This window comes from Leptosomus discolor, chromosome 2 (genome assembly GCF_034619465.1).
Source record: "Leptosomus discolor isolate bLepDis1 chromosome 2, bLepDis1.hap2, whole genome shotgun sequence".
Classification (NCBI taxonomy): Eukaryota; Metazoa; Chordata; class Aves; order Leptosomiformes; family Leptosomidae; genus Leptosomus; species Leptosomus discolor.
The window spans coordinates 111,250,402-111,274,745 of record NC_141392.1 but is presented as its reverse complement, the minus strand read 5'-3'; the positions used below and the strand labels follow the sequence as shown (position 1 = coordinate 111,274,745).

Genomic DNA, 24,344 nt, shown 5'->3' with positions numbered 1-24,344 from the left:
TGCGAGTTTAATCTGTCTCTTATTCTTCAAGGTTTTATTGTATGATCTCCGGTCTAGTAATCCATTAATAGTCAAAGATCACCACTATGGCCTGCCTATTAAGTCAATTCAGTTCCAGCATCAGTTGGATTTAATTATCTCTGCAGACTCTCGAATCATAAAAATGTGGAACAAAGATACGGTAAGTGGTTTTGTGTTGCTGCATTCAGGTTTTTAATTTTTACTTTCTTTCTGTTTCTTCATGCAGCTTGAATAATAAAGCTGAAATTCGGTGTAGGAAGTTGGGTTTTTAATGTGTCCTGATTTACATAGCATTTTGTCCTGTCTGATTAAATAAATCAACATCTGGGAAGTTATTCAACAGCCTGTCAGGTATAAAGATATAGTTTTAGGTATTTTTTTAGTTGTTCATACACATCTGCTTAAGATGCTTCTTTCAGTAGAAGGATTTAAACATAAAAAGTAGTATCTTAGCCATTGCCCTGGTTTCTGTGTTTCTCACAGTGTGCTTGAATGCGTTCAGTTACGATTTTTCATCAGAGAAAATGTGGTCATTCCAATTCCTTGCTCAAAGAAGGGCTAACTTGAAAGATAGATCAGTTAGTTTGTGACTTATTGAAATCAGGTGCTGCTTATTTTCACAGAAACCTATTTGAATATTGAAGCAGATACTATGCCTAGATCCAAGTACAATGTCTATTATGCTGTATTAATGGATTATGTTGCAGTAGGCTACATCTTTATCCCTGCCTTTTGCACATCTAAGTGAAATGGAAATCTCTAATTTCCATCACTCTCTTTCATTATATTATGCTGTTCTTTTTCTCATCTTTCCATCAATGAAGCTTGTGCAAAATATGCTACCCCATAGATTCATAGTAATGCTACTGTGTCTTGGTTTAGTGTGAGGGGCTATCTTTAGTCATTGTGTTCCTCCTAAAAAACATTCTTCATCTATGCTTTCCTAGCTTTATAGTGAAACATGTAAGGCACTTTTTTTCTGACTCTTTCAGGCTGTCATTTCTTTATTGTTGTGCTGCTTCTTGAATTTTCAACTGCCTCTTTTATTTTTTCTGTGATCGCATGTAGTTTTTTGTGAGCTCCTCTACAGATGTTTTTTATTGTTTAAAAGAGCAAATAAATTATTGTTTATTATTTAAAACATCTGCAGTGGCCTCTTTCCATTTTTCCTAGGTATATATATTTCCCTCATTGAGAATGAAAAGTTTGTCAGGTGGCCTCTGCAGTGGGAAAAGGGAGGGTTTCTTAGTGCTGGAAGGCAAAGATAGATTTGGACTCTTTCCTAGAGTATGTTCCAGCTGGCTCCACCTCTCCCAGATGTTGGTTCCTGACTATCTCTGGCTGCGAACCAACTGCAGAGGCAGACTGCGGGGTGGAGAGCATATGGCTTTGATACCAGAATAGCCCCATGCTGAGACGTGCCTTGGGGTGGGGAGCATGAGGCTTTTGTCTGCTAAGACTGGGGTGGGGGAGGACTCTTATTAATCATCTGGGAGAGACCAGAGGTGGGTGGGGTAACAGCATGTAACTGGGAGGGAAAGGAAGGGCCCAGAAAGGTAGGTGGGATTGCTGCAGGGAAAGAAGAGGAATAGGATCAAAATTTGCTCTGTTCCTGTCGCTCATTTAGAACCATGTAGGCATGTACTCTCATGCTTCAGATTCTGTGGCCCAGTTCTTAGAGACTCTTCCTTTACTGGCTGTCTTGTATGTTGGCTTGTAAAAGCACCTGTATTTTGTCTGGATTTTTCAGACTCTGTTCCAATTCTTATTTTTTTGAGAATGTTGTTTCCTGCTTTTACCTCTTTCTTAAATAACCTTTATAACTTCAATTCTGATCTAAGCTAGATACCACTGGATGCTTTTACTACTTTTATTTTATATTTAGACCTCTTTAATACTGAGTCTATAAATTATAAATAAATAAAGTGCTGAGCTATATTTCATTTCATGTAGTCGTGAGCTTGGAAGAACCAAGCTCCAGAATCAAGTTTCACTCCCAACCCATCGTTTCAGCTAATGATACCACCATAAAATGATTTAAAACTACCACATTGAGTTGAACAAAATGAAGGTTACACTGGCAGTGTACCAGGAACTTATGGACCACACCACCACTTTTGCATAAAACAAAGTAAATCTGACATATATTTTCAACACAGAAGTGTGAGCTGAGAAGTTAGAGGCCCCACTGTGTGTTTCTGTGTCTTCAATAACCGATAGGCTACGCTTCCTTATAAGAGATCGGATCAGAGACAAAGTACACTATTGAGTTCCTTGTGTTATGTTCAGATACTTTAGTAACGTTTTATTGTTCTGCAAAATCTGTTCCATCTTTATTCCATCATATTTCTTAGCTTCTATAATGGCTACTCTTAATGTTTAGATTTACTAAATTGAATTATATTGTTTGGGGTTCTTTATAATATATTTTCTTCCTACAATTTCAGGGGAAGATATTTACTTCAATGGAACCAGAATATGATATCAATGATGTCTGCCTGTATCCAAATTCAGGTACGTTAGATATATTAATGTCTTACTAAGTTCAAAAAGGAAAGCTTGTATTAACCCAAGCTGCCATCTTTTTTTCTGTTTAGGTGATACAAATTAGGTCTATTTTCCTCCTTATGACAAAGCTAGGAAAAAATAATTGTCAGTTAGTGTCATTGTTTCCTCTGCATCTGTATTAAATTGGAGCCTCTTTGCAGTTAGGAGCTACTGTGCTGTCAATTGAGTGATTGACATCTTTTGCTCTTTCAAGTATCTGAAGTGTTTCATTTCATAAGAATAGGAATTTTGGGCTTTTGTCTCAGCTGAGTTCCAGATGAGTTACACCTTGCTTTCTAGAGCTGGGAAAAATCTCTTTACAGCAAGTTTACAAATTTTTACAAGTGTTCACAACTATTTGACCTGTTCTTGCTTTAAATGTAGCACTTGCTGTGCCCTCCCGTAGACTGAATAATTTGATTTTAAGTGTATATTCCTGAGTGCACCGATTTACCTGCTTTTTGTGACTCTTTTCAAATTTGTTGTCTCTCGTATGGTTATGTTCCGAGGTCAAAACTGAGGGTCGCTTTTAACCAAAGTTGCCAGGTCCTACCTTATGAGTAAAAATATTTTACAAAATGGTGGTTGTATGTGCACAGGTGCAAACCTCAGATTGCAGCTGGCCTTAACTTTACCTGCTTGTGGCTTAATTCGAAGCTGCTATGTAACACCTACTTCCTTTTTAGAAAGGAGTACCGAAAAAGACGGAATAAAAATTAGGGCCACTAGGATGGCACAGGGCGAAATTCCTGATCCAGAGAAGGCCTGTGTTGCAAACTCGGCTATTATCTTAATTTTAGAAAGAGTTAGTAGTGAAGACAGAGCGACTTGGACTTTGATTCATACTAGCAGCTCAAATTCAAGATTGTAGATAAGTGAGTTTGAGATTTCTAACGAGTTAAAACTTATCTTGTCTTTTTTGCCAACTTCAGTTAAGGATGTGTCCTTTTTTTTTTTCTTTTTTTTTTTTTTTTTTTGTAAGATAAGCACTTAAATACTGATCCCTGCTGAGATGGTAGGCATTTTTGACCTTACGCAGCAGCAAGATTGTGATGATCTGCAGGACCTTGCTGATGAAAATATTAACTCACTTGCATGCTGCTCAGGTTTAGCCCCTTCTGAAACAGAATGATGTTTCACTGCTTACAAATTTGACTAGGTTTTTCTGAGCTCTCAAAAAGACATTGATACCATTTGTGTTCCATACATTTGTTTTTTCCCAAATAAGAGTGCCAGAAATAATGTAAGCAAAGAATTGAAGCCTGCCAAAACAGAGACTTTATGGCATGATGCTGAGGGTGTATCTCGTGTGCCTTGGTTGTATGTATGAGTTCATTTGGGTGTATTTAACTGTGCGGTAACAGTGTGGACTGTGCAATGTGGAAGTAAACAAACCTGATCTTCTGTCGTCCATAGTGGCCACAAAGAGAGGTCATTGGAGTGAATTACCTTTAGCATTTCATCCAGTTTCACCTTGGAGCTTATTGATTTGATCCAAAAGAGAACCCAGAAGTGAATTATTATCCATGCAACACTGATAACAAAGGGCTCATGACAGGGAGTGAAACAGAAGTTAGTTATTTGACAGTGTGGAATCTTAGCATAATTTAGGTTCAAAGAAACCTCTGGGGGGGTCGTGTATTTCCTGCTCAAAGCAGGGCCAAACTTGAAGTTAGATCCAACTTCAAAGTCTGATCAGGTTGCTCAGGTCATAACCAGTCAAGTTTGAATATCTGCAAGGATGGATGTTACTCGGTTATGAATGCTCTGTAGCCTCTGTGGTATGTAGACATATCTCAAGTGCACTTTTGTAGAAATTATTTTTATGGGACTCTGCAGGAAGAATCTTGTAGCACAAAGAATTGAACGCACATATCGCCCTAATGTTGCTTATTGGACATTACTTTTTCACGTGTCTGATCCAGATCTAGATCAGTGATCTAGATTGCGCGCGCCAGTCCTCTGTCCCATGTCTCGTAAATCTGCTTTTCTTATTGTTCTTTCTTTGACCATGTCTGTAGGGGGGGGCAGGTTGGTGTCCTTTGGTAAGAACTATTGTGGGATGAAAACTAGGTTGTATTTTGTAATCATATGTAGACAGAGGGGAAAAACTAGAACATGTTGCAGTGGAAATTAAGAGATTTATGGTAAGAGACGGTGTGTTGCATGTTTGTCATAAATGCTGTTGCTCCAGAATTTAAGGTGCCTAGCACCACCTCATGCTCATTCAGAATTTAAACAATAATAATGAGTGAACATCTGAAAATAAGGAAATACTTTCAGTAAAATGAGCTTGAAAGGCTGGAAATACAATATCATTTAAGTACCAGTACAGCTATGGCTCAGTACCCTTGTGGGTGCTCCAGCATTCTCAGTGCACCACTGGATGTTCATGAACCCAGCATGGCACAGGAAACCCAAGAGATCTTTGACTAGCTTGTGTTGTGACACTTCATGTGAAACTGCTGCTTAGAAAGCCCATGCCCTAATCTCACCCTTATGTAATAGTTTTAACACTGCATTGTCAAAATTATTTAAAAAAAAAAAAAAAGAAAAAGAAAAAAATTGGAAAAGTGAAACTGCATTGTGACATAAAGCATTCTGAAATAGTGACTACATCAGTGGACAAGGAAAGAGCTACGGATGTCGTCACTCTGGACTTCTGTAAAGCCTTTGACATGGTCCCCCCCAACATTCTAAATTGGAGAGATACGAATTTGATGGGTGGACTGTTCGGTGGATAAGGAATTGGTTGGATGGTCGCATCCAGAGGGTAGTGGTCAACGGCTCGATGTCCAGATGGAGACCTGTGACAAGCGGTGTCCCTCAGGGGTCCATACTGGGACCAGTGCTGTTTAATGTCTTCATCAGTGACATAGACGGTGGGATCGAGTGCACCCTCAGCAAGTTTGCAGATGACACCAAGACGAGTGGTGTGGCTGACATGCCTGAGGGACGGGATGCCATCCAGAGGGACCTGGACAAGCTTGAGAAGTGGACACGTGTGAACATTGTGAGGTTCAACAAGGCCAAGCTCAAGGCCCTGCACCCGGGTCAGGAAAACCCCCGGTATCAATACAGGCTGGGGGATGAAGGGATTGAGAGCAGCCCTGCTGAGAAGGACTTGGGGGCACTGGTGGACAAAAAACTGGACATGAGCCAGCAATGAGCGCTCACAGCCCAGAAAGCCAATCGCATCCTGGGCTGCATCGAGAGAAGTGTGGCCAGCAGGTCGAGGGAGGTGGTTCTGCCCCTCTGCTGTGTTCTGGTGAGACCCCACCTGCAGTGCTGCGTCCAGCTCTGGAGCCCCCAACACAGGAAAGACATGGACCTGCTTGAGGTCCAAAGGTGACAAGAGGGCTGGAGCACCTCCCCTATAAGGACAGGCTGAGAGAGTTGGGGTGGTTCATCCTGGAGAAGAGAAGGCTCTGGGGAGACCTTATAGCGGCCTTCCAGTGCTTCAGGGGGGCTTGTAAGAAAGATGAGGACAATCTTTTTAGCAGGGCCTGTTGCAAAAGGACAAGGAGTGATGGTTTTAAACTAAAAGAGGGTAGATTTAGACTAGACATAAGGAAGAAATTTTTTATGATGAGGGTGGTGAAACACTGGAACAGGTTGCCTAGAGAGGTGGTAGAAGCCCCCTCCCTGGAGACATTCAAGGTCAGGTTGGACGGGGCTCTGAGCAACCTGATCTAGTTGCAGATGTCCCTGCTGATTGCAGAGGGGTTGGACTAGATGACCTTTAAAGGTCCCTTCCAACCCAAACCATTCTGTGATCTATGGTAAACTGTGGATCAGTATAATGTGAATTATTCTTTTTTGAGGGAGTTCTGTTGTAGTTGGGCATTTTTAAATTAAATTCTTTTACCAACCAGCTTCAGTATTACTGCCTTTCACGGGAAGCAAACCCTTGTGTGTCTTTGACCAAACTACATGATGACAAACTTTAGTGGATCTCTTAAACTAGTTATGAATCTTTTCTGTGACCACACATGCCCAGAATGGGGCCAGGGGGAAAAACGTTTACCTCTTACAGAGTAGCTTTGGCTTGGCTTCAGTTAAGTTGTAGAATATAAATGAAACTTAACAGCATCTTCAGCGTAGAAATCTGTGCCTCATTTGTTTCAATTATTGTAAATATTTTTTTAAGTTAAAAATTTGCATTTTCTAAAACTGCTTCTCCCATTTACTACCACTTCATACTCCTGTTTTCATTCATGTAAATTGGTGATACTGTATTGCAGACCACTTTCCAAAGATAAGTCTTACTAAAACATCTTCTCTGAAAAAAAGTTCTCATTTATTTCTTTTTTAAAGTGATCAAACTTGGTTGCTGTGTAGTTTGTTAGGGTGTGGTCTCTTTTCCCATAAAAATTAGTTAAAACTAACAAGCTGAAACAATGAAAATGAGTGGAATAGACTTCTCCTTTCACAGAGTTGTTCCTTTTTTTTGTTCTTTTGTTTCCCCTGTAGTATGCGCCCACCCGTGTACTATTCTGAAGTCTGTTTTTCACTCCTTTAATTATTGGTGGAAGACTCTCAAAGAGGAGGTTTTCCCTTGACATGTCATCTTTGAAGCACCTGCAGAATTAATTTCTGTCGTTTTGTCTCTAGTGATTCATATTCAGTCAATGGAGAAATGCTTTGTCTCCTGAAATAGTAGTAAGTGTGCTGATATGTTAAGGGAGCATGTAATCTATATACTATAATATAGTAGTGTGTGTGTATATATGTGTATATGCTATAAATTCTTACTTTTTCCTTAAATTACCTGCAAACCTTTCCAGGTATGATTTTTAGCCTCAGTTTGCTGACTAAGCTTTCACAAAACTCTTGCTTTTCCAGGAAAGCAAGCCCCCTTTTTTCTGACATTGTAAGTCCAGCTGCATTGTGTACTTTTAATAAAGGGATTAGGTAGGAAGGATTACTCCACCCATGTTAATTGCGTTCCTCTAGTTGGGTGTAAATTATATTTCTGCCCTCTGGGTGTGTAGTAATTGACTCAATTATTCATAGTGTCAGTGGCATATGTTACAGTACTTTTAGATCAGAATGTTATCTAACTTGATTGCTCTTTTCTTCTTCATATTCCATCTCTTGTATTACCCGGTGATCAGCTATGCTGGAAAGACAAAATTGAGATAAACGTAAAAGTATATGCCAAATGTCCTTATTACTCTCTTATGTAGAAGGAAATTGAGAGTGTTTCTCATTTTGAACCTACATGAAGTCTTGTGGCAGTTGGAGGTTTTCCGTGGATTTTAATATTTCTGCAGTAGTTTTTTTTTATATTCAGAGTATTTATAAAACTTATTCATGGTCTTTCTTAGGTATATTCATAGATATTTCAAATTTTACATTTGCCCCAGTTGGCTAATCTCACTAATATTATGGCATTTGAAGCCACAATATCCTGTCTCTGATTTTGTGTTGAGAAGCTACTGTTGTGTTGATTTGCCAAGATGAAATATGAATAAAGGTGTAAACTGTGTTATGGTTTATGACTTTGTTTAGACTGTAGGTGTGTGTTTAAAAACAAAACAAAAAACCAAAACCTCCTTGTATTAATAATACAGGTTTATGCCAAGGTAGGTTTTAAGTGCAATACTAACTGGATTTGTTCTAAACAGTATTATGGGATGAACTGTTTAAATTTGTTATGAAAATTGGCACCCTGCACTTGTTGGGACTTAGTGTTGCTTGAAGTGGTGCTGAACAGTTAAGATAGAGGACAAAAGGGGATGAATATGTAGGAAATGAAGCTTCATAAATTGTGCTGCCTTCAGACCTTTCTTTCCTTAGTATTTGATGCAGCAATTTATTATGGGTCCCAATTAGCTGTTCCACTGCAGTCCAAGAATATGTACTGTATGAGCTACAGGTAATGTGGTTTCAGCCCTCCTGCCCTAACTCATGAAGAGTTCTTTCCCTACAAATACTCAGGTTGCCATTCTGATTTTTTTTTTTTTTTTCCCAGCAAATTTTCCATTTTTTTCTGTTTCTTTTACTGGAAAGATATTTGAAGTCCTATGTACAAATCTATTTAATGTGAATTGAATGCCTCAAGTACATATATATTTTTTTTTTTTAAGAAAAAGTAGTGTTATCCTCTTGTGACCAATATTTTTAAATGTGGAAATCTCTTTTTAGGAATGCTAATGACTGCCAATGAAGCACCTAAAATGAATATCTATTATATACCAGTAAGTAATACAAATTGTTGTTGTTACTGCTCTTTTAAAACTCAGTTGTTTAGTGCCATTCAGGTATTCATGCTGGAAAATTACTTCTACAAATTCACGTCTACGTTCTCTGACTTTTCATGGTAAAGTGAATTTAAGCTAATCGTAATTTGTTAGTGTAACATACTGAATTACTAAAAAAAAAACCAGCCTGTAATTTGCCTTTTGCTACCAGTTCCAAAACTGGCTAGTGGCATTAGGAAATTCAAGTGGAGCTTTGCCAGAAAAAGTAGGTTTTTGATAGCTGATCAGAAAAGAATTCCTAAATAGAGACTATATAGCTTACTTTCAAGATAATAATTTTGCTTTGTTTTGAAATATTTCATTACTGTCTTTAATATGTGGTATATAGTGACACAGTCCTGGCAATAAATATTCCTCTCTGTTCTGACAAAGAAATATTGTTGTGTATCTTCACGTGTGGTTCTCGGCTGTAACTTCTGCTTAATGCCCTCCTTGAAGTGCAGCTTTTCACTTGAGAAGGTCTTCACTTGAAAGGCCTAACTGTAGGTTAACTGGATGTTACATCTCTGCAGGTTGGTTTTGCGGAGACTTAACAGCAAGCCTGCTGGTGTTAGGGAAGGGTACAGGAAACTACACCTGCATTTCACTGTTGGTTTTGATTCTACAGTGCATTCACTAGGGGTTTTTTTGATCTGGTAGGAGATAAATAGTAGGATATATATGTGAATGTTAGACACAGAATAGCTGACCTGACTCTAAAAATGCATTCACTTCTTCTTAAGTAATTTTTTTCACATTCTGGACAAAGGATAAAATTTGTTAATTTTGAAATAAATTTTTAACTGCTTTTTAAATCAACCAAGAAGTCTTTGTTCAGATAATAAATTTAAAAGTAATTTTAATTTAGTGTTCTTTTGTTTATTTCTGGGTTGTTCCACCCTCAATACAATCTTGATCACATTTATGACAGACATTCATCAGTTTACATTTTTCTTAGTGGAGTACACACTATGTACCTGGTGCATGTGCATGTCTAAACAGAACAGTGTACCCCTCTAGTTATATAGTGTGGTTATGTTTACTTGTATTATTAGATTTTTGCATTTAAAGAAAGGTAAAATTTTATACGCAAGTTCTTTGTGTGTCATTTATGTCAGGCGTAGTTAGAAGCTGAACACTTTGTTTCTATTTACCTTGTCATTTTTAAGGTTTAGAGATTAGCTCTCTAAGCATTTTCTTATCTATTGTCTTTTTAATTAATGGATTGGGGAAGACAAATCCCATATTTTCAAAGTCTGGTGAGTTTTTAAAACTTGAATGGACTAGTTACTCAATTTAAGTAATTCAGATGGAAAAAGCATTCCTGTCACTGTTTCTCAGTGCACAATTTTCAGAGATATTTTTTATTTTTATGCAGGTGTGCATGATATGTGAACTTTACAGCTATGGTTACATTAGAGATGCATAACCAACATGGCCACCTAGCCAAAAATTATTTCATTGTCTTGATTGTCACCAGCAATGAATGTTTGTTAGAACTTGTTCTAGCTAGTGTTACTTTGAGTGTTCTTGCATATGTTGTAACTCAAAATGAAAAATACTTGGTTTTTTACACTCTCAAAAATCTCAGTCTCGTAGAATCCTCTGTGAATGCTGAATTCATGTTTCTGAAGTCAGATAAGTAATTTTAGCTAAGAAATATAAGCACTGTATTAGATCTCAGGTCATACTTAACAGACATTATTGCAAGCCTAAATATTGACTAATACTGTCTAGTATTTTTGCAGCAGGCAGGCTATGCCAATGAAAATTTACACAAATATTCCCTTAAATCATCTTCCTTTGTCACTGTTCTCTGATTATTGGTACCTGAGTCTGCCCGAACTTGTTTGGATCATAACTTTTTATGGGTTTTGCTTTCAAAGTGACACATGAGTATACAAATGGACCCAAATGGTGAATATTAAAGCATAAATGCAAATACGAGTTCTGTTTTTTAAATGCTGTTGTGTGTAAGGAAATATAAAATTTTATTCAAAGGCTACTGCACAGATTAAATTCTCTTTTTGAATAAGCTGAACTTCTCCAGTTCACGACAATGGCTTTGAGTTTGAGGGCTGCTGAATACGTCTTAAATATTGGCATGACTTTTTGTTTTCGTCAACAATCTATAGTTCATTTCAAAACATGGAATGCTTGTTGTAGAGAATAGAAAAGTTAAAGGTAGTAAGCTAGTGAGAGGTTACTTTGAAATAGAGACAGAGGTCTCACTCTAGTAACTGGCTCTTTTTTACCCTGTCTGCCGTTTCACGGGCAAGACTGAAGGGGCTGGCACAGATAGTGTTGTATAACTGAAGGGTTTCTTACTGCATTTCCTAAAAATCAAGTATGTAGCTTACTAAATCTGTTTTGGTTGGCTGTTTTGGGGTTTTTTAATCTTCTTTTTAAATGAAGAAAATATAAAATAGAGAAGTCATGTCAGCCTTAGGCTGCTCCAGGGCATTTGTTATTAAGGAAAACTCAATGTTATTAACGTGTTCATGTTACAGTTTTATTCCTTGATCTTTGGGGCTAGTTATTTGAGTTCAGAGATGCACACCTGTCCTTTGGTTTCTGTGTCAGTAGATTATTAAGACATGGGGTTTTTCCATCCTTGGAACACAGAGTAATTTCCTTGCATAGGCAAAGATGCGTTTAGTTGCATGTGTCCTTGGAGCAAAACTTTAAAGAACTAGCGATCTGCTGTATTATCTGATCTCTTCATAGTCTCATTTTCTGGCCTTTTCTAAGGAGGATTTGCTGTTTTTCCAATGAATAGCTTGATTTTCTATTTGTTTGTTTACTTTGAGATAGATGTGGATACTACTTAAAATGTGCCCTCTGTTTTTGAAATGTTGACAAGAACCGAGTTACAGTTCTTGAATTCTACAACAGAATAAATGCCTGGGGGAAATGCTACTACTATAAAGGACAGTTGTGTTTCAGAGCTCTTGGAAGTACTTTTGTGTAAATAGGATCCATTCGATTGCCCTCGCCCCTCGTTGCTCTGTAGTGCCAGTAATTTTTCTCTTTCTTCAAGTCTTCCTTGGAACGGCTACAAGGCATTACCATGGCTACGGTCAAGGTCGATACTTAAAATCTCAAATGGATGGTGCTGTGCTCTAGCCCTCTAGTTTACAAAATAAGAAAAAAAATCTTCAGAAGAAGAGACGCACAGAAGTCTTACAGAGCAGGAGTGCATGTGTATGTGGATCGGTGCAGACAGACCCAGCATCCTCTGTCCTTGATTCAAGTTGGCCAGACAGCGTAGGACTGTGCCCAGCCTAATATACCCTACCTCTCAGCAGGTTTTATTAGTGTGGGCACAGTGCTGTGCTAACACAGCTACATGACTTGTGAACTAGAGCTGGCTCGTGTCCGGCCAGCTTGGAGTACGGTCTGACTGAGCTCATGTCTGAGTGAATTATCTGTGTACATGTGCCCATTCTCTCCATTGTTAATGCCAAAGCTAAATTTCCTTTGCTAAACCAAAAAATGACTCTCTCTTGAACTTCAGGATTATAAAACAGTTGACAATGGGTATCATAATACTGTCTGTAAATGAAATGACATACATCAGATTTTCCTGCAGAATTTTCAACAAGATAGGTATGACATTTGAGACTAGGAATGTCTGAGAGAACTATGTGTTTCTTAAAAAAAAAAAAAAAAAAAAAAAAAAAGAAAAAAAATCGCAGCGGTTTTCTTTTGTGTGCAAAACTGTTAGTAGAGGGAAAAGAAGGTGATCTTTGGTTTGCTAGAAAGGATAGGCTAGTTTGCTTTTAAATGGCAAAAAGATGCCTTATGTGGGTACACAATGCAGAGAGTAAGTAAAAGCCAAATTGAATATGACCGTTAAAATGAAATGTTTGTTTTACATAGGTAACATCTTGAGTGGCTTAGCTTAGAGACTTTGTTTTTGTTTTATTTTGTTGGGCTTTAATGAGGGCAAGTGCCTCTGACTGGAATTGGGCTGTTTGCCAAGAGTTTAATAGTTAACTTGCAGTTTATGCAAACATTTGGAACTGACTTCTTGCCAGCTGGCTTCCTGGTGTATCACTTTGATGTGTGCCTCGGGAAGGTTGAAATGAAAGTTGTGTGTGCCTTGGGATAGTTTTCAGACTACTGACTCAGAAACCTAAGTTGAGTCAATAGTGCAACCAGGTCCTGGCGAAAGAAGTGAAGAGAGCAAAAAGCTCCACTGACACATGGTGGTCCACTGGCCTGGGATCTAAGATGAGATGGATTCTCTTTAAGTTTAATTGGGGCTGTCAGTGTCCATGACATAATAATGTTCTCTTTTCAGGTTGTACAGGAAAACCACTACATTTTAGCTCCTGGAAGCTCTGGGTGGAAAGCAAGGGGCATAGCTGTTATTTATTCTGAGTGTTTACTACCGGTTACATGAACATGTCTGATCTTAGTACAGACATTTCAAATCAGTCCCGTCTCCTTTATTGGACTTGAAAATTTGGGCTGCATATAAATACTGAAACTGAAACTTGGTCTATTCATTAGGCTGTTAAGAGAGCAATTAAGCGTGTAATTAATTGAGCGTAATATTCTGTGTTCTGGATTTTTTTTTTTACTTTCCTGCAGTCTTGGCAGAAAACTCCCTGTTGAGGCTAGAAGCAATGTACTTTTGGTGCAGAGAAGATATTAAGCTCTTTAAAAAAAAATAAATCCTGGAGCGTCTCTGGCTTCTTTTCAGGTGGTTTTGGAAAATCATTTGATATCCTAGCACTCTCCTAGTTCAGGGTTGTTGGAGTTAGAAACTGGAAATGTTTCAAGGGCAAGTATTTCTTGCCTGCTTAATGAGTCAGTTTCTCCAAGAATATCTTTATAATGGGTCTGGTTTCTAATACAATACCCGCTCTAGTTATGTGGATCTCTTTATTGCTAGGAATATTTATGAATTTTGTCCTCTTCAAATTGGTTGATTTTTCAACTAAACCAGTCATTCCTGGTACTTCTTTCCTTTCACACATGCTATTTTAAATTATTTTGATTCTCCTTTTTTTTTTTTTTTTTAGGTCCTCTGCTTGCCTGCTTTAATTACTCTTTATCATCATTTTGAATATGCCTCAAAAATGCTCATTCTTAAAAAAAAAAAAAAAAAGCGTTTTCCTTAGATTTAGGGAAAAAAAAAAATTTGAAAAACTGTAGAAGCAGCTAGTTTTTCCTTAGTACTTATCCGTGAAATAACTTAATGACAGATTAAGGCACCAAATTCTACTGATTTATATGTTTTCCTTTACTGCACTGGATATTTGATGAAACAGATCTATAGAGGGAACTTGTACTAAAGGAAATACAAGTGAAGGCAGTTTTTTAATACCTGAGTTCACCCCCTTTTTTTCTTTCTTGATTCTAGTTTGGAACATTTCTGGATTGTAGATTAAGGATGGACATGCTTTGGTTCAATTAGGCTTCCAGATTAGTTACTTCTAAACCTACTTGTGACTGAATTGACCTAAGAGTTGTGTTCCGTTCAGTCACAGACAGAAAAAGCATTTCTCTGAACTTGCTGATGATACTAAACTGGGAGGAGTGGCTGACACGCCAGCAGGCTGTGCTGCCATTCAGGGAGACCTGGACAGGCTGGAGAGCTGGGCAGAGAGGAACCTAATGAGGTTCCACAAGGGCAAGTGTAGGGTCCTGTACCTGAGGAGGAATAACCCCACGCACCAGTACAGGCTGGAGGTCGACCTGCTGGAGAGCAGCTCTGCAGAGAAGGACCTGGGAGTCCTGGTGGGCAGCAAGTTAACCGTGAGCCAGCAAAGTGCCCTTGTGGCCAAGAAGGCCAATGGTATCCTGGCGTGCATCAAGAGTGTGGCCAGCAGGTCGAGGGAGGTTCTCCTCTCCCTCTACTCTGCCCTGGTGAGGCCACATCTGGAGCACTGTGTCCAGTTCTGGGCTCCCCAGTTCAAGAGGGACAGGGAACTACTGGAGAGAGTCCCATGGAGGACTACTAAGATGATGAGGGCACTGGAGCATCTCTTTTATGAGGAAAGGCTGAGAGCCCTGGGGCTCTTTAGCCTGTGGAAGAGAAGACTATAGGGCATCTTGCCAACATTTATAAATACCTAAAGGGTGGGTGTCAAGAGGATGGGGCCAGGCTCTTTTCAGTGATGCCCAGTGACAGGACAAGGGGCAACGGGCACGAACTGGAGCACAGGAAGTTCCGCCTCAACGTGAGGAAAAACTTCTTCACTGTGAGGGTGCCAGAGCACTGGAACAGGCTGCCCAGGGAGGTTGTGGAGTCTCCTTCCCTGGAGATATTCAAAACCCGCCTGGATGCAGTCCTGTGCGACCTGCTGTAGGTAAACCTGCTCTGGCGAGGGGGTTGCACTAGATGATCTCCAGAGGTCACTTCGAACCCCTACCAGTCTGTGATTCTGTGAAATAGGTTAGTATTTTCTGTCAGTCTGGTGACAGTGTGTTCTCACTAGTTCTGTACAAGGGGTGATGATCATTGGATATCTATCATTACAGTCTGTCATTTTTCACTTTAAAAGATGTGGGAGATTTCTCACATGTGGGACACTCCACGCTTCCCTCTATGGTCATAGCCTTTCAGCACAATTTCATCGCTCTAAGACCTTCTCATTGTTTCACTATCTTGGGGTCTGCTAATTGTCTTTTTGTCTCTCTTGGGTCTTTATATTGTGGGGGTACAATTAGAGAAAAACACCTATCCACAGCTTGTACTTTGTACCCTTAAGACAAATGTTCTGTATAGTCAGATGTTGTTCAAATGATTTGTGGATGCTGTTAGAGTTGCAGCAAGATCTTCTGAACTGAACTTTGGCTTCTGCATGGTGAATGCTCTGAAGCAAATGATGCAATTCTTTTTATATTTGTGGCTGGTATTTTGACACTATTAGGACTACAGTGTGAGATTTTGATTTCTTTTAGGATCCTTTCTTGTGTTCTGATTGGCAGTATTAGGTCATTCTGGCTTAATGCTGCCTCATGTGTCTTCTTGAAGATTGTATGACAAGGCTGTATTTTTTAGAAGACAGTTGTTCATCTCCTTCAATACAGCCCTTACGTAAGAAGTTTTGGGAAAGTGGAAAGCAGCAATGAAACTGAATTTTGCTAAGAGAATTTTTTTCTATCCTGAAACAATACATAGTGTAGGAAAACATTTCATTCCCTGGGAAAAAATGTTGTAAAATAAGAATACAGTAGTTAATGACGTAGAATGGGAAGTGTTGGTTTTAACCTTAGTTTGCTCATCTTTAGAACTGTTGAAATGACTGGAAAGCAGGGTTGTTATGAAGTAGCGTATTACAGTTGTGCTTCGGGGCTGCTGAGTGTTAAAAGAAAAGGCTTTCCATTAATAAAAAGACATTTGAGTGCATCTTTGGCCTTTAAGCGAATTTTGAGTTTTGGTATATCAGTCTTTTAGAACTGTGTTTTCCATCTAGAACGGTCTAATCTTTTACACAGAAAATTGTGCAAAGAATATAAAAAGAATGTCTGGTGAGTGATACATTACCTATCTCGCAGTATTTACAAGCATAGGAAAAAAGTTGTTTATCTTCACAGACAGAAATGTGAGCTTCCTACTTTTAACCTAAACACTTTCAAACTGAAAAATAACACGCTGGGCTTATTCCCAGCAACGGATATCCTCCATTTCCCATGCACTGACTGAGACACACTGTAGCACTTATCACACATATATAGAAGGAAAACACCAACGTGTCGTAATCAGGAAACAATTTCTGATCTTCCTGTAAAACTTGGTTTAGGTTGTTTTTTCATGCTGATGTTGTAGTAGTTCAACATTGTGTAGGGATTATGAAGGTGTATGATCCCTTTTACTGCTGTTGTGGATGATAGTATGATAGGCAGCACTTCTTCATTATTTTTATTAATATATATTATCATGCTGACTGTTAAGTCCATACTTCCTTATATATACTTTAGCCTTCACAGATTAAAGGAGAAAACTTTTAAAAGCAGGAGTTTTACTGAATTATACCAGGTGATTGCTCTGCCACTTTATAGATGCATGTTTTTTAGTGCTGTGACTGTTTCTTAAGCAATTGGTGGTATGGGACCCTCTGTTCTTGAGTTACTATTTTAAGAAAACAGGTTTTGAGGGGGGAGTGTGCTCCCCTTTTTGAGTAGTAGAAAATTTAAGCCTTGAGTATCTGAAAGCTCTTTTTTGTTTCTTAAGTTGCACTTGTTCCTTCCTTTGGGCCATCTGTTCTTCACTGGTTTCTGAAAATTTAGAGATGCAGTTGCTCAGCTTCAGTCAGTGAAGAGAGAAGCAGTCACAGGTAATGAAAAAATGTAATTGTGGAAAGGAAGTTTTGTACTATACTGTGGTCTATCAGCATGTAATAAGAATTTTATTAGCTTTTTTAGCTTTTGGATCAGAAAAGACAAAGCACATGAGAATTTTCTGTATGTGGTAATTTCAGCGAAGTCTTTATTTCATTACATTTGAAAGCAAGAGACGAGTGACTTGTGACTTATCTGTATTGTCATCTTCTGTGCTGTGCTCAGTGAACCAAATGCGTTGTGAATTACGACTCTTTTATACAAAAAATAGTAACAAAGTTGTGACGATTTAAGATTTCTATCACACAAACCTGAGAGATAAATAAAACCATCAAATATGTGAAAGCTTTCAAATATATGTTTGAAAGATGTTTCCTACTCAAAGTAAATTATTTCATAAGTTATATGAAATTTCTTCTCTCTAGTGTTGTGCTCTGTAAAGAGTAGGTTGGTTTATGCTGAGGTTATCTTCATTATCTGTCTGGAGGAATCGCACGTTCCTAACAGGTAGTTGACTTTCCTTCCCTTTGTGTTGTCTGGCAGTGGTTGCATAAACTTACACAGCAGTCTTCCTCCCAGGTTTGCAAAGAGCAATTAAGCTGCCATGGTAGGGAGTTATTAGAAGCTCACACATTCCTAGATTTCAGTAGTCTGTCAGTTATGTAAGGTAGACATACAGCTGGATTTGCCATTACCTTGATACTTGTAGCATCCCTCAAATTTCCCTAAAACACAGGTCATGCTCTGAACTCCGGTACAGTAAGCTTTGTTTTCATGACTGTGAAGATAGTTACACTGTAACGTTCCTTGGCATCTGGCTTGTGCTGTGACAGCCCTGTTGTGCCCAGCCACTTAAAAGCGCAAGAGGCAAGTCCCCACACAGTGTGATGGTTGGGAATTTTCCTGTCCCTTCAGAGAAATGGAGAAGGGGACTTGCTGAAATTTTGCATTTCTGGATTGTTCTTGGATCTTGTGTGTTAGTTTAGATTGCAATCAGAGGCTATTATGTACATACTAAAGTCAACGCACATGTTACTCGTACCTCTATTAGTAGTGGAAGTTTTGTCCACTGATGGCCCCATGCCCTTAGTATTGAGAGAAATGCTATTATATTTTGAGAAACAGATTTCTGACCATGTTGGAACAAATATAAGCTGTATAGAAGTTCTCTTCTTGTGTAAGAGAAAGGCTGAGGCAGTTATGAAGTATCCCGCTTGCCATTGCCTTGTCTGTCTCCTCTGCAGTCACGGTTGTAAATGCAGGGGGAGAGCCTTGTGAAGGATTTATTCTTCTAAGAGTATCGTGATAGGGTGGGGGTTTTTTTGTTACACTTCATAGAAAATGTGGAGGTGTTTTGCTTGTGAGGGGGATTGTGCTGGTTGAGTGACATTGAGTCACTGAACAGTAAATTGGCTTCATGAAGGGTCTAACAAATACCAGAACATATGCAAAGGAATTGATAAGAGCACATAGTCAGATTTGGTAGGGAATGGGAGGTGTGGATGGCCAAAGTAAAATGTGGTTGCTGCCTTTTATCGTCAGCCAGGCATTAGATCAATTGATCATACCTGATCTGCCCCTTTTTTTTCATGGCTAAAGAAACAGACCATCAGCAGATGTGCACAGGTAAATAAATCCTGTGAACTGAGTCTCAGCTGAATTTACTGCACAGTGTTAACTTGCCTAAGTGCCTCTATTATTACAGCAGATATGCTGTAGAAGCGACTATATTAGAATAAGAACAGATTTTCTGGAACTTTTACTTCATTTCCAGCTGATATTTATGGGAAAGTGCTTGAAGCAGCTCTTGCTTGTAACACATGCTTTGAGAAGCCACCCTCTTCTTACCTCTTGAGCTTCGTTTGATTAGTTGACTTGATGTGAAAGTGTTTTTCTGACCTCAAATTGTCTCAGCTCCAATTGTCTAAAGACCTAAAAAGTAGCAAGTCTGATAAATAAAGGGATCAATAGCAATAGTGACAAGTGTTTATCTTTTATGCATGTTAGAACATGATAGAACATTGGTGAAAGTGTCAGACTCCTTACTCTTAATGCCATGGCTGCTGGGTTACAGATGACTTGTGAGAAGTGTCCCTTTTTCTTTCTGTCTTGTGAGGAAGAGAACTATTCTGCGGATCTTATTTACAATTTTAAGGAGTAACTTTCTTTGCTGAAAAATTATTTGCTGTTCCTATCTTGGAGGGTGTTTTGTCCCAACATTATAAGCAACAGGACCGTTGCCTCCTTCAAAAGATGGTGGCTTCACCAAGATGACACTCACAGTGAGAGCAGACCTGTGACTGGTTAACTGACTGTAATATCTGTCAGATCAGAGAATGTGAGATCTAAAAACAAAACAAAGAAACCAACTATAAAGCCAAACTACTTAGGATTAGAAAAAGAAGTACTTACTATCTGATAACTGCCAGGGCAGAAGATTTAGTATGTCATTCCTAGAAGATGTGTGCAAGTTCCTGCAGCAGTTTTTGTTTAACACTGGGAAGATCTTAAAAGCAACATTTCCTTTAACAAGTTCTCTAAGGAGTAAAAGCTCCAAAATGATGATTTGGCAGCTTCCATAGCATAGTGAAAGGTAGGAGAACCAACCTCTTTGATTAATGAATCTGCCAAAAATGTCTGGATGTGCCGGAGTTAGGATGAGAGAAAGAGCCAATTCATTGTATAGTTCAGTGAAATTTATGAGTGTGTGGGCTTAAAACCAAATGCAATGCTGTTGTCAGTAGTATGTCAAAAAGGAAAAATGTGCTATTCAGTCTCTCTTGGTCATAGCCGTACTCCAGAGAGCTACTTGATGGTCGTAAAAGCATCGAATCTACACCATATAATGTAGGGTCAATGAAAGCCTGAAATTATGAAAAATGGGAGATTTGTTTGGAGTTTATTTCCAAAACTCCATTTGATTTGGAATTAAAGTATTTTATTCAGTACATTAAGTGCAATGATTAACAGGGCACAACTGGAGTTGATTGTAGAGTGTTCATAGGGAGAAAGTAGATTAGAAAGGAAAATATTGTCTACCTCTACTTCAGCAAGGCTTTTGACACTGTCCCCCATCACATCCTTGTAGGTAAGCTTAGGAAGTGTGAGATAGACAAGTGGACAGTGAGGTGGGTTGAGAACTGGCTGAAGGACAGAGCTCAGAGGGTTGTGATCAGTGGCGCTGAGTCCAGCTGGAGGCCTGTGGGCAGTAGAGTCCCCCAGGGGTCAGTACTGGGTCCAGTCCCATTCACCATATTCATCAACAACCTGCATGAAGGGACAGAGTGCACCCTCAGCAAGTTTGCTGACAATACTAAACTGGGAGGAGTGGCTGACACACCAGCAGGCTGTGCTGCCATTCAGGGAGACCTGGACAGGCTGGAGAGCTGGGCCCAGAGGAACCTAATGAGGTTCCACAAGGGCAAGTGTAGGGTCCTGTACCTGAGGAGGAATAACCCCACGCACCAGTACAGGCTGGGGGTTGGCTTTCTGGAGAGCAGCTCTGCAGAGAAAGACCTGGGAGTCCTGGTGGACAGAAAGGTAGCTGTGAGCCGGAAATGTGCCCTTGTGGCCAAGAAGATGCATCGAGAAGAGTGTGGCCAGCAGGTCGAGGGAGATTATCCTCCCCCTCTGCTATGCCCTGGTGAGGCCACATCTGGAGCACTGTGTCCAGTTCTGGGCTCCCCAGTTCAGGAGAGACAGGGAACTACTGGAGAGAGTCCCATGGAGGACTACTAAGATGATGAGGGCACTGGAGCATCTCTTTTATGAGGAAAGGCTGGGAGACCTGGGGCTCTTTAGCCTGGGGAAGAGAAGACTGAGAGGGGACCTTATCAACGCTTATAAATACCTAAGGGGTAGGTGTCAAGAGGATGGGGCCAGGCTTTTTTCAGTGATGCCCAGTGACAGGACAAGGGGCAACGGGCACGAACTGGAGCACAGGAAGTTCCGCCTCAACGTGAGGAAAAACTTTGTCACTGTGAGGGTGGCAGAGCACTGGAACAGGCTGCCCAGGGAGGTTGTGGAGTCTCCTTCCCTGGAGATATTCAAAACCCGCCTGGATGCAGTCGTGTGCGACCTGCTGTAGGTAAACCTGCTCTGGCGGGGGGGTTGCACTAGATGATCTCCAGAGGTCCCTTCCAACCCCTACCAGTCTGTGATTCTTGAATGGCAGAATAAAATTCAAACTCGCAAATTGTTCAGAGCACGTTGGAAACACTGTGTATGGAAGTGTAGTAGATAGAAACATGACAAGGTAATGTGATCCCAAGGCTCCTTTCTCGCACGACCTGATCTCCTGGGCTCTCTGAAGCTCTTGGGCTGGGTATGACTGAAGCACAAAAGCATAGGAAGAAGAATGGGGAGCTGCAGCTTTTCATGTCTACAATCTAGAATAGTCCGTCTGATTTCTGAGAGTTAGCAATTGCAATTGATGTAACCTTGACTGTTAACGAGGTACAAGAGGGTGCTCTTTCTTCTTTTGCCTTTTCAATGCATATAGGTGGAAACTTGTCAAAGTTATTACATATTGAAATCGTTCTAATTCTTAAAATTAGAGAACAAAACATTGAAAACAGTACTCTTAAAATGAATAGTAATTAATTACTCATGTAATTGCATTAATTAAACTTGGCTATGCAATTAGGGAGCTAATTATGTTTAAAACGCAATTGCACATTTCAATCACTGCCCACACCCTGGGGATCACTGATTTTTTTTCTCTTCCCTCGTTAGACCTTCTGTAATCTCCTTTTCCTGTTAGATGGTGTGATTGAAGCTGAGAATATGCATGAATAGATGTGCATTTGCTTTCTACAGCAAATGTGCCCTGTTAAAAGTTTAAAATGCTTTTTATTTTGCCATTTTATTTAAAAAACATCACCAAAATTAAGGTTTTGTTATTCTTTCTCTCCTCCAAAGAAGACAAATTATTTTTGCCCTCTACAGGTGAATACATACGTGAAGTCATTGAATCATGTATAAAATATATTTCATTTAAAGAAATTATAACCTAGAAAAGAATCTTTCTTTGTTAAAGTGCTCTAAGTTTGGGTTGTTGGTTTTCTTTTTTAATGGGAACAGAGGAATGGGAGAGCTTCCTTGGATCGTGGAGCCCAGTCCCATCTTCTTGTAGGAAATCAGATTGTATAATCTCTTCCATGAATATGTTAGATTTCATCTGAAAATTACTAGTTTATTTCTTCCTCGTTATCTCCATTAAAAGGCTGTTGAAGAGTCACATTCCTCTGATGCTTAGCTAACTTCTCTAATTTACAGTGACTGTGGTAACTTTGTATGTATTTACTCTTGTGCAGGCATCACTGTTTCAGGAATCATCCTAGCAGCCTTTCACTGTTACAGTTTACATTCACGTATCCTGAATGTTATTGCCTTGAGTTGTATGAGATGTCTCCACTGAGTCGTTATTCCCATCCTGTACTAACACAATGTCCTTGACTATTTTATTGTCTTGTGATCAGTTGGTATCATTTTTTCCTATTCTGTTCTTTACAGCTGATAGTGATTGGCTATACATTTCATCCAATCTCCGACGTCTTAGTTTTCGAGGTAGTTTTTTTCCCTGAGAGATTTTGGCCCTTCTTGTGTGACTGTTTGTCATCAGCAGATTTTATTGGTGTTTTCCTACTATGTATGGCAGTCATTACTGAAAATATTTAATAGGTTAGTCCTTGGAGCTTCACTTCTAATCTACTTTCTGTGCAGTAACACTCCTTTCAGCATAGGCTGTTTCTCGTTAGCCAGTTCCTATCTTGCCTTACAGTTATTAAAATTCTTATCTTAGTAATTTTATGCAATCCACTGTACACAGAGCTCTGTTGAAGGCCTTAAAAATATGCTATTTTTGTTGTAATCAACATTATTCAAATAGTATGGCAGTGAATGATTTAGCTAGTACATTTTTGCCACCTGGTGAAGGTCTTACAGTCTAACTTAAAATCCATAGAAGGTACTGCAACAAACAATTTGAAGATTTTTTGAAAGGAGGTTTTACTTCTAAAATACGTTATGAAAAAGCAGTGATATGATGTATTTTCGTACTTATTTGTTATTGACTGTATTACTATGGTATGGCATGATACAGCATTACAGTATTGATTTTTGTGAAACTGTGGAGTTTCTGTGAAACTGCCTGTTGCTGTCTTGTACAGCCACAGCAGCTGATACCTCTGCTTTCCAAAGCCTCTGGAAATGTTTTGTTGAACGATGTCCACATACATTAAGTTAGTCTTCTAGAGGGAATTTAGGCAGTGTAAACTCTGCAAATTCTAGTTCATAGAATGGTTTGGGTTTGGAAAGGACCTCAAAGATCATCTAGTTCCACCCCCCCTGCCATCGCAGGGAGACCTTCCACTAGACCGGGTTGCTCCAGGCCTCATCCAACCTGGCCTTGAACACTGCCAGGGATAGGGCATCCACAGCTTCTCTGGGAAACCTGTTCCAGTGTCTCACCACCCTCAGGGTGAAGAACTTCTTCCTTGTATCTAGTCTAAACCTGCCCTCTCCCAGCTTCCAACCATTACCCGTCATCCTATCACTGCAGGCCCTTGTAAAAAGTCCCTCCTCACCTTTCCTGTAGGCCCCCTTTTAAGTACTGGAAGGCCGTTATAAGGTCTCCCTGGAGCTTTCTCTTTTCCAGGCTGAACAAGCCCAACTCTCTCAGCCTGTCCTCATAGGAAAGGTGTTCCAACCCTCTGACCATCTTGGTAGCCCTCCTCTGGACTCTCCAATAGCTCCATGTCTTTCTTGTGTTGGAGGCTCCAGAGCTGGATGCAGTTTCCAGGTGGGGTCTCACAAGGATAGAATAGAGGGGGAGAGTCACCTCCCTCGACCTGCTGGCCACACTTCTTTTGATGCAGTCCGGGATATGGTTGGCTTTCTGCGCTGCGGGTGCACATTGCTGGCTCATGTTCGTCCTGTCATCCACCAGCACGCCCAAGTCCTTCTCCCCAGGACTGCTCTCAATCCACTCATTGCCCAGCCTGTGTCTGTGCTTGGGATTGCCCTGACCCAGGTGCAGAACCTTGCACTTGATCTTGTTGAACTTCATGAGATTGGCCTGGGCCCACCTCTCCGGCCTGTTAAGGTCCCTCGGATGGCCTCCCTTCCCTCCAGCGTGTCAACCCCACCACACAACTTGATGTCATCAGCAAACTTGCTGAGGGCGCACTCAATGCCACTGTCCATGTCACTGACAAAGATGTTACATAGCAC

At 39.8% G+C, this 24,344-nt stretch overlaps 1 protein-coding gene across 3 annotated transcripts in view; it reads left to right on the top strand.

Annotated features, from left to right (window-relative positions):
* The window catches only part of NOL10 (nucleolar protein 10), a 56,540-nt gene that overhangs the window by 13,038 nt on the left and 19,158 nt on the right, over window positions 1-24,344 (top strand). For 2 of the 3 annotated variants that reach the window (XM_086461577.1, XM_086461576.1), the window contains 3 exons: window positions 32-181; window positions 2,469-2,535; window positions 8,719-8,771. In XM_086461577.1, coding sequence (XP_086317703.1) covers window positions 32-181; window positions 2,469-2,535; window positions 8,719-8,771 — 270 coding nt within the window. The remainder of the gene's footprint in view (window positions 1-31; window positions 182-2,468; window positions 2,536-8,718; window positions 8,772-24,344) is intronic. The other variant, XM_086461578.1, reaches the window with a different exon arrangement.